Source organism: Cynoglossus semilaevis, chromosome 15 (assembly GCF_000523025.1).
Source record: "Cynoglossus semilaevis isolate Cse_v1.0 chromosome 15, Cse_v1.0, whole genome shotgun sequence".
Classification (NCBI taxonomy): domain Eukaryota; kingdom Metazoa; phylum Chordata; class Actinopteri; order Pleuronectiformes; family Cynoglossidae; genus Cynoglossus; species Cynoglossus semilaevis.
The window spans coordinates 18,298,102-18,308,790 of NC_024321.1; the positions used below are offsets into that span (position 1 = coordinate 18,298,102).

General features: G+C 45.2%; 2 protein-coding genes and 1 long non-coding RNA gene across 3 annotated transcripts in view; 2 read left to right on the forward strand and 1 right to left on the reverse strand.

The window, feature by feature from the left end:
• The window catches only part of sh3bgrl (SH3 domain binding glutamate-rich protein like), a 9,795-nt gene extending 6,800 nt beyond the window's left edge, over positions 1-2,995 (reverse strand). The window contains exon 1 of the mRNA XM_008327546.3: positions 2,668-2,995. Coding sequence (XP_008325768.1) covers positions 2,668-2,712 — 45 coding nt within the window. The 5' untranslated portion in view covers positions 2,713-2,995. The remainder of the gene's footprint in view (positions 1-2,667) is intronic.
• Positions 2,996-3,746: 751 nt separating this feature from the next.
• hmgn6 (high mobility group nucleosome binding domain 6) lies at positions 3,747-7,296 on the forward strand. Its single transcript, XM_008327545.3, has 6 exons — positions 3,747-4,109; positions 5,113-5,139; positions 5,260-5,289; positions 5,915-5,962; positions 6,091-6,210; positions 6,340-7,296. Exons 1-6 carry the CDS (start codon positions 4,095-4,097, stop codon positions 6,385-6,387), a joined length of 288 nt encoding a protein of 95 aa, XP_008325767.2. The 5' UTR covers positions 3,747-4,094; the 3' UTR covers positions 6,388-7,296.
• Positions 7,297-8,927: 1,631 nt separating this feature from the next.
• LOC112488192 (uncharacterized) overlaps positions 8,928-10,689 on the forward strand; it is a 14,424-nt gene continuing 12,662 nt past the window's right edge. Inside the window, exon 1 of the long non-coding RNA XR_003052026.1 lies at positions 8,928-9,424. This is a non-coding gene — a long non-coding RNA (uncharacterized LOC112488192). The remainder of the gene's footprint in view (positions 9,425-10,689) is intronic.

The window sequence follows — 10,689 nt, forward strand, 5'->3', positions numbered from 1 at the left end:
ATTTCAACAAAATAAACAATCCTTGAATCAAGAAACTAAAGAAACTTCAGAGAAAAGTTTAAAATCTCAAAATAAAAAAAAGAATATAACAATCCAGATAATTTTCTCTAGTGTTTCAGCATTTTAGTATTTCACAGGAAAGACCTTGGAACTTATTTAAAGATCGTCTGTGTATTTGCAAGAATCCGTCGATACGTTAGGTTTCATGATACACGGGCAATGATAGGAATATTCTAAGAAAAAGAAAATAAACCAACACCAGGAATATTGGACTGGGAATAGGTGAGAAAAAAATCAATAACTGATGGAGGAGGAGATTGATACGGTATTGTCACAAAACATCGCGATATTTCTTACACTCCTGCTTAAAAAATTCAAAATGTTTTCACTCCAATCACAGACATTTTTATGTTTCCTGAACTGAATAAATGTTACAGGATTTGGCAAATCTTTGGCTGATTTTGCTTTTTTCTGAATACAATAACCATATATTTCCTGACAGCTGTCGTTTCTACAAAGATGTCTGTGTTCGTTGGCCGCGGCCGATCCCTGGACCAGTGTCTCCAGAGAACCTCCACTGAGTCATGACTCCATTCCTGAGGCTGACTCACCGCCTCTGCTCGATATTAGGTCCAGTAAACACATGTTGTGTGTGTCGCTGCTGCAGGAGCAGTAGCTGTGGCTGTGCACGTGGACCTGGCAGAGGTCAGAGGTCACGGGGGAAACTGAGCCAGCACACACCCCTTGGAATAAATTCCACAGACGTTAGCAGAAGGTAGTCCGACCATGTGACAATTTTAGGATGATTTAACTTTCCAAAGTTTGTGGCCATGAAAACACGACCTGACCGTCGACAGGTCGGATGTGCGTTTCCATGGCCACGGGTGTAAATAATAAAAATAAAAAAAATAAAACGTGGAATGGAAACTGCTTCTGCAAACAAGCAGGAGAACAGGTTGCAATCGCATTTGCACCATCACTTAAAAGTAAAGCACTCACTTTTACAGACGCAAACGCCGACTGCAGCTCAGACGCCGAGGCTCTCTGATAAAAGCCGGTGTACGGTGACACACATCGGTCGATCATCGCTGCTCTAAAACAACAACACACTCAGTGGAGGCAGTAATGTGGCTGTAAGTCTGTCTATAAAGTATGTAAGAGCTCCTAACAGCGCCCCCCGTCTGCCAGACTCTCCACTGACGACAGATCGATGGATCTGTGCAGTGCATTCCTACAGACAGGAAGTAGGACAGTGAAGGCATCACCGGTTCTAAACCTCTGGCTGCTCTCCTTCTGTGACCTCAGTCGTGAATGTCATTTACTGTATGAGGTGATTATCAACAACTGGGGTGCCCAACCACCGGGCCGCAGACCAATTCGAAGGCCGTGGATCATTGGTACAGGGCCATAGAGAAAATTTAAAAAATTTAATTTATATTTAATTTACTTTATGTAACTCATACATGGTATTTGACACAGTACATAACATGAAATGATACTTAAAATGACATGTATCAAATAATATAAATATATATAACATGCAATTTATTTATTTTTTTGTTGTATCACTGAAATCCTGTTAGCTATTAGCAAGTTAGCTCACAGTAAGTTCATCAACTGATCTTCTATCAATTATTCCTTTTAGGGTCTCAGTGAGGCCAGAGCCAATCAACAGAGCAGTTACCAGGTGGAGGCGGGGTCACGACCTGGATGATTCCTCAGTCCATTCACGCTCACATTCACACTAATCTAGAGTGAAACGTTACCTGGTCCTAGCAAGTTTCTGGACTGTAGTAGGAAACCAGAGTACGAGGACAAAACTGAGACAGTTAAACAACATTAGTCACCCCCCACCTTAAAAGACCCCCCCTCAAATAACCCCCACTCTCTGTGACAGTTAAACAACATTAGTCACCCCCCCCACACCAAAAATACCCCCCCACTCTCTGGGGTTGAACTGATGATGTTTACCATCTCAGATGACACAGCAGTTTTTCAACAATCAGAACGACTGTAATATTTCTATCACAGTCTCTGCTGAGAAAACTGTGGAAAAAGTGACTTTAGACTCCAAACATGGGATGCTGGACCCAAAGTTAGTACGCTGTAGTAACACTGAGGGTCCACATGTGGACCCAAAGATCCAGTGAGTCCTACACAGGGATCTGAACAGTTCTGGGCTGCAGCTGCGTTTCAGAAGAAAAGGCCCCGGAGAGTTGCATCACTGTCATTCCTCCTAACAGAAAAAAAACCTCTGAGTTCCTGCTGCTGGAATTACACAAACATCCAAGTCAGGTCTCAAATCAAACCCACAACCATCTGCCCAGGTGTCCAGTGTCAGGGAGGGGGGTTTGGGGGGTATCTGAGCAGATCGATGGACTTTCTTCTGTTTTGAGACTTGCAAAACAAACGCCCAAAATGTCACTTCACAGAGCAGCACATAGAAAAGTGTGAGTGTGTGTCTGTTGTCAAACTTCCTCTCCAAGTCCTTCAACTACAGACAGGAGGGACACAGACACAGACACAGACATTTCTTCTTATGTTCGACCATGACTCAGACCAGTCCGGTCCGGTCCAGACCCGGCTGCTTTGAGTTCAGTCAAAGTTCACAACATGCACAACAGCAAACATTAGCAACATCGGCAATCAGTTGCCCATCGGTCTCACCGAGGTGGATCCAGAGGACGATGCGATGTAGACTTTGATGACCATGGTGGATCCCTGATGCTGACGAGTCCGGTACGGCAGCGGTTCGGTTTCCTGCGCCTGCTCCGTGGAGACTCTTTGTAGGGAGGATTGTTGGTCACCGAGACGAACAAACAACAACAACAGCAGCAGCAGCAACACTAACAACAAAGAACTTCACGGTTCTGGTTTGTTCTGGTCTCTGTGTGTGTGTGTGTGTGTGTCTGCTGAGAGCGACGCAGACTCTGCGTAAATGCTCGCGTTCTCGGCGCTGGATGGAGCTTGGTATTTTCCTCCTCCACCTCCCCGCCCTTTCTAATCTGTGTAGACGAGAGAGAGAGAGAGAGGGAGAGAGAGAGTATACTTGTACACGCACGCGCACTCGGGCGCTATCGTGACGGTAATATAGTGAATTTTGGCATCGACCTCTTTGTCTGGGGATGCACAGAGAACCGGGTCATTGTTCCGTTAACACTGGAACTGATGCACACGGCCGCAGGAATGAGTGTGTTCCCTGACCCGCAGGCCTCCGTCTGTGTATGTGTGTGTGTGTGTGGGACTGTAATGGCGAGCACAGTGTATGAAAAAAAAAAAATCTGCCATGACTTGTGGACACTCTTCTCTCTCTGCTTCTGTGCAGAAACACTGTGCAAAGCTGCCGTCTGCAGCGGCGGTGGAGGCAGCCGTGTCCATTACACGGGCTCGGTGGGCCCCCTGCAGGCGCGAGTGGCAGGCGCCTCACAAGGCGTCCTGCTTATAACGAATTTAGGAAAGCTGACTGACAAACACAAAAAAAAAAAAATGTCTCGGAGACGAAGAGTGGCCGCCATATTGGACTCACAGACGGTGTGGGTTTAAGTAGAAATCCCTGCTGGCTGCAGCCGTGAGCCCCGGTGCTGTGAGGGGGCAGCCTGCACGAGCACGGCTTCAACACCGGGGCTGGTTAAAGCCGCTGCCGGGCCGGGCCTGCGTTAAGCCGGAATAGGTTTAGCGCTGGGGGGGGCGGGGAGGAAGGGAGGGGGGGGCGACAGTGTGGCTGATTCTCTCACTGTTACTGAGCAGAGGAGAGCGGTGTGTCCTCCTCACAGCGCCTTCTGATCTGCCTGCGTCCTCATTTTCTCCCGTCTCTCTGCCTGCGAAGGGGAAGCCATTCGCGCAGGCAGCAGAACATCACCGGCTCCAAAATTCCAAGTGTTCTGCAGCCCCGAATGGCGTCACCCGATTGGCCAGGTCGCCTATCAATCACGTCGCAAGCCGCACCCCTCCCCCCATTCAACCACTCGCCTCACTGTTCCAGTGTGTTTACTACACTGCCGAGCATAAGGGAGACACTCGTCTTCACATGCACTGAAGCCACTCAGAAAAACACTTTTGGTTGAATTCGTGAGAAAAGCCTACGAGAAGTCAACATGCCCAAGAGAAAGGTACGTATCCTGCGGGTCACACAAGTAGTTTCAGGCGGGAATCGGCTCTCCGTGCAATGCAATTATTGTGAAGACATCCCTTTGAGACATTACTTAATTATAACGCAATGTGCGACCGTTATGAACCGCTGGTAATTTTTTCCCTGTTCGTAAATATTATGTACATTTTTTGTGTGTTGTAATGGATATTTTTGCGACCGCGCACGGCCTTTAAATCGCGTATTTGGCTGCGAGAGCCGCTGTCCTTTGGAGAGTCAGAAGTCTCTCTCTCTCTCTCTCCGTCTCCATGCAGTTAAAGCACAAGCAGCAGCCATGCTTTGCAGCTCTTGTCCGCCTTCGTCGCCGACCCTGCCGAGAACAAACGCTTCGCCTATCGCCGTGTCGCCAGCGAAACCGACCGAAAGTGGCGCCAGAAAATACCACAGTGTCTTCACTTCGCGTTTGGGCCACAACGACGAACATTCGCCGCCGCGTTTCGATAAAAATATATATTTTCTCTCTTTGTTCGCGGTCCCAAATGGCTGTCGTGGCGCGGCTGTGCCGCCAGGTGGCGCCACGCGGCCGTTCAGGAATAGGTCCCTCCTCTTTTCCAAGACTCCCGCGCCAGTGTTCAAATGTGAGCCTCATGAAGTGAGTGAGAGCAGGAGATGGGGGAGTTAGCGGGCCGTGGAGGGACCCGGGGTCCTCAAAACGTGGCTCCAGGAGCCCGCGTGGCTCGGCTCTCACGGCCCGCTGCACGGACCGACCTCTGCTTCCTCCAGCCTGTCCTCCACCTCAGTAAAACCACCTGGTTTTGGCAAAAAATAAAATTTTGGTGCGAAACTGAAAAGACTTCTGATGACGTCACTGGTGATGTCCTAGCAACACGTGGTTGATCCGTCAGCCACTCATTTACTCATAAACACAGAGTAAAGCAGATCAACCCAGTGAGTGAGGGTCAGTCGTCCACGCCGTCTCCTCTGACGTCAGTTTTCACCTCCTGACCGTTTGTTTCTGTTCACAGGGAGCAGAGGCCGGAGAAAAGGAGGAGGTAAGACCGGGACGTCGTGTTTACCTGACGTTCACCTGACGTTCACCTGAGTCACCTTCACATTATTGTTCAGCGTATTTTTTCTGGACGTCACTGACCTGACTTTCTGTTCTGTTTCAGCCCCAGAGGAGATCAGCCAGGTTATTAGCGGTAAACGTGCAACAAACGCCGTCGATAAACACATTCACAACAACAACAATAACAACAACAACAACAACATGAAGCTGATTACCATTAAAAACACAGTCGGCCATTAATGTGATGACATCACTGCACGCAGTTTTTTTTAATACAAAAAAACCAGCAAAAATTAATTTCTATTCATGAACATTCTGACGGTGTTTTCTGAAGATGCCGGTTGTAAAACATTAAATATTTAAACAGTCACTTCCTTTTTAAAAGCTACATTTTTTTAATAGAAATAAGTCACGATTAATTATAGATTAATTACAGTATTAATTGGTCTGTAATGTGCAGACATGACAACAGGAAGTTTTGGTTTTTAACATGAATATCTGGTGTAACGATGGGGTTAGAGATTAAATTAGACTTTGTAGCTTATAATATTTTTAATTATTTTTTTAAAGAGTTTTTTTTATATTATTTTTTAACTGTTTTGATTAACTTAGGGCTAACTTTTTAGGAAACATACGTTAATTTTCTGGTCGTCGTCGACCCGTGTCTTCAGACAAACAACAAGCACGACACTAGCAGAGAGTCACCGGTTCGATTCCCCCTTCACCCGTTCCTTTTCTCTTTTCTTTTCTTTTGGTAGAAACCGGGTCCACCCAAACCGGAACCAAAGGTGAAGAAGGCAGCAAAGGTAAGAGAGTCGACCCTCCTCGGCCGTGATGTCATCACGTCTGCGGTGAAAAAACGGCGTTAGACGCTGGAACTGAGTCGATGTGTGTATGTGTGAGTGAAGTCAGTGTTTTTTTTTTCCCACTGCAGAAAGAAAAGGCTGTGAACGACAAGAAAGAGGACAAGAAGACCAAGAAGGCGAAGGAGAACGCAGAGGCTGAGGCCAACGAGGAGAACCACTCTGAGAATGGAGAGGCCAAGTCCAACGAGGTAGATCGTGGGGTGGGAGGGTGAGAGGGAGGGGAGGGAGGGAGGCAGGTGGATGGGAGGAAATCCTCACCTTGTTCTGTTCCCTACGACTATGTTCTCAACACTCGTCTTCTTGTCTTCGACCACCAGGTGGAGGCTGCCCCCGAGGAGGCCAAGGAGGAGGCCAAGTCCGAGTAGCACCACTGCCCAAGCTCCCTCCTCTACGACCTCCCCTCTCCGTCTCCGTCTCCCACCTTAAACCTACACTCAGCCAGCCAGCCGCCCTCCCCCCTTTCTCCCCTCTCCCTCCCCCAAGTCTCTCACACGGTTTCCCTTCAAGGCGTATTGTTAACAGAGGAATATTTTTATCAATGATTTTATAAGTATCCGTACAGATTTTTAGCACAAAAAAGCAAAGCTGAATATGGAGCGCCTTGCAGTGGTCATATCAAGTGTCTGCAAGCAGAGTGAACACACTAAAATCTTTTTTAAATGGCATTTCATGGTCGTGAAAGGCTCGTCCGGTGTAGAAAGCGTGTCCCTGCTGCATTTGAATTTGTTGTGATTTGTTGTGTATTCCTGTGTTTTTTCGCCGTGCCCCTGCTCTCCCCGCCGCTCCCCCGTCTCCTCCCCCTCCTCCTCCTCCTCCGCAGGTTAGACCTCCCTCCCCGTCGTACGGTTCAGCCTCTATCCATGTTTTATTAACGATTTAGCCATGTTATTGTGGGTTGATTCTTTTAGACCTGTAAATGTGCAGTGAGTTCCCTTTGCTTCTGTCTCATGGTCCTGTTTTTGTTTTTTTTTTGGTTTTTGTTTTTTTTCATTGAAACTGTGCTTTAAAAAGTGTGTTGAAGAGTGTTGTCCATAAGAAAGAGGAAGATGAACATGTAAAACATTCCGGGAACAGTGATTGCCTGTCTTCTGACGACCCTGCGTGTAAAACAGCCGCGGCTCCATCCTCGCTGTCATGTCAGCTTTTCTAAACACTCTGTTTTTTTTAAAATGACTGAATTTGGAAACTCTTCTCTGACTAATGCAGGTGTCTGGTCCCTCTCTTATGTTCTGAAATTCTCTTAATAAAAACAAGTCCTGGGAATTTTCCTCGAACGCTTGTCACGACTGCCTTTCTTCAACGCTCTCTCTCATTGGACAGATCCTGAGGTTGTGGGTGTGAAGCCGACGACCCTGAGTCGAGTTGTTCATCCTTAACTCTCAGGCTAAAGCTAAGCTAACAGTGGAGTTCAGTGAGACACGAGTCCGACTGTGACTGATGGCATGAACTTTTCCCACACTAAACATGAACTTGGCTGCAAATTCTGTGTATCTGTGTATTTTTTTTGCCACAAATTCATCTGCTTTTTCAAAAAAGAAAACTGAGCAAATTGTCAAACTCAGACTCAGAGTCCTGATTTTTGATAAAGTCTTGGAGGCCCAGGTCCAGTCCACTGTACCAGACTCTTCAACTGTGTGGTGACTCCCACCGATTTCCTCCATGTTTCTGTTAAATCTGCATTAAGTCGAAGGGTCGGAGGGTCGATCCCACGACATGTCTAGAAGTCGATCTTCTAGACATGTCTTCATGAAGGACTGGCTTTACATTTTCATACTTGGCTACTTGAGAAATCAGGCTTCAGTGCTGTGTCTAAGGCTGACTATTTATTGGTCTGTGTGATTTAAAATACACACCAGGGGGCGTTTTGTACAGAAATTGATTATTTTGACATTAAAACTCGAGCAAAATACATAAGAAGAGTAAAGTCAACACAGAATGAAGTCGTCTTCAGTGAGCTGTGTCTCCATCACTGTTGCCTTCAGTCCCAGTCTGGCTCTGCTGTGGACCATTTCTACAGAATTTTTTTTTTTTGTGGACAAACATTGAGTCTCTGTTCTGCTCTGCCATAATTCAATTATCTCCAGACCATCTGCTCCACACCGTGCATTAGAAAACGTTGTGGTTCAAATTCCACAAAGGATCACTGCCTTTATTTCCACAGCTGGAGGCGCTATTTTTGTGTTAGTCTTTTGTTGTTGTTTTATTTGTTTTGTTTTTTTTCTCCCTTTCCTTCGCTTTTTCTGAGCGGCAGCCGCGGGTCCTCTGACCGGCATTGTCATGGCCGAGCGGCGGGCTCCATTTTGTCGTGATTTTTATTGAACACGCAACGATATTGCATCATTCGTCCACTAGATGGCAGCATTGCCTCGTGCTTTCTTGGTTGCAACAACACGAGCATTTTAATGTTCGAATTCCTTATGGTATAAATATTATAAACAACTTTGGTTTATTTTGGGTTTATTGAGATCATTTAGACGGTATAATAAAAATTATAATTAAATCACAGATGTCTCTGCAGGCAGCCATGGCTCTGGTGCAAACTTTAACACTGAAAGAGAAATTTTCTTAAATTATTTTCCCACTAAATATAATTCATCAAGAGTCATAAAAAGTCTAAATAAAAGTTAAAGTTTATAATACTGGGTAAATGTCACAGAAGTATAACAAAAAATATATGAAAGAAGTGCCTTACAGCAAGAAGGGTCCCTGGTTCAAGGCAGGCCTCACGTGCTATCATGATAAAAAAAGTAAATAAAATAAATATTATAATAAAATATTATTATAATATTTATTTTATATTATAATAAAATATTTATTAAGTAAAAATCGACACATTTAAGTATTTCGCGATCAAATACAGAGCAGAAATCCCAGTTGAAGCAGTGGAGAACTGTGGCCAATACAAACTGGGTCACGTGACATGTGCCGGTTTCTGTCAGCAGGGTAGGCAGGCAGTACTCCGCCTCACCTCAAGCGGTCTTACGTGAACTGACAGGCGGTTTTTATGCTCTGTCTGAACCGACTGACTATGGATTGTGTTTCCAGACGGAAACATTTCTCAAAACTGGACTTCCGGTCCAAACGGAAGGAGATACGTGACGGAAGACCAACGTCGGAGCTAAAAAGTTAGCTTCAAACTACGGGACAGAAGAGTCGTTCTTTTTTAAACGGAGTGGTCCAAACTAAAAAGACTGTCTGTGTGTCTGTCCTGTCAGAAACCACCATTACTTTCTTTCCTTGACTTACATTGTCATCGTGTGATAACGTCGGGACTAACTCGGGATACTGTGACCTGAAACATTAGCAAAGAAGCCTCAGCAGACGAGAGCAACGGAGACTAAACGTTAGCAACCACAATGCTATGATGAGGGACACAACCATGGACTTCATCTATAAGTAAAGGTAAGGCAAACAAAGTTTTTTGTGACGAAGAACATTAAGAACTGTAGTAAAGTGTGAATATTAACTGTCAGTTTTGTATATTTTTTTTTCATGGAATTATATACACTGAAAATGAATGAATGAAATTAATTTGAGTTTAAAAAATAATTCTAAAGTTTTGGTGTGTTTGTGTGTAAGTGTGTGCAGGCTGTGTGTGTGTTTTGGGGTAATTGGAGGACAGTTTAAAAAAACCCTGTTGGCCACGTACAACATACAGTAGTACGAAGGAAAACTACTTGAGTAGTTAGTGTATTACTCAGTATTCAATCTATTTTCTGTTGCCACCCTTTCTCAACACACTCTCTACACCCCCCCCCCTTCCCCCCCCACGGGCTTTCATCGGTCTGTTCACTTCAGTGTTTAATCTTGGATGTCATCATCAGGAGGACACGCCGTCTCTCCTCTTCACTCTGTTTTCTTTTCCTCAGAGCAGCTAAAACATCGAACATCGTCAACAACAAACCTTTGAAATGTGAAAAACCTGTTATTGATTTGGTGGAACGTTTCAGATGAAGGCGGCGGCCTCTGTCTTTTATCAGTGTTTTTCTCTGTGTCTTCATCACCTTCACTGGTCACTGCCAGTGGGAGGTAGTAACGACTTACATTTACGCAGTTACATTTACTTGAGTAAGTTTTTCCAAATGAAATATTTCTAGGGGTAGTTTTAAATCAATATACTTTAATTATTTTATGCATTACTGTGTTACTCAGTACTTGAGTGGTTTTTTCACCAAGTACTTTTTTTACTCTTACTATAGTGATTATTTGGATGACTACTTTTTACTTCTACTTGAGTAATATTATTCTGAAGTAACAGTACTTTAACTTGAGTACATTTTTTTGGCTACTCTACCCACCTGTGGTCACTGCAGTCGTCAGGTCTCCAGTGACCGGCTTTCTGACTCCGAGGGCTACGACACAGAGTCAGAAAAACAAACAAACAAACAACTCATTCCTCCAACATCACTCATGTTTCCTCCACAAACATGGCCGCCGGCTCCACCTGAACTGAACGTTTGAACGTCTGCTGTACGGCCTGTCTGACCATCTGTCTGCTTCTCTGCCTCTCAGTCTACTCTGACTAATCACAAGAGTTCTGTGTCACAGCCACGCTCACCCCTCCTCCCCCACTCCTCCCTCACCCCCCGTGTCCTCCCTCATCTCTCTGATGGCTCATGATTTGTTGACAAAAATAGACTAAATTTTTCCCTTTTTAAACATGCACA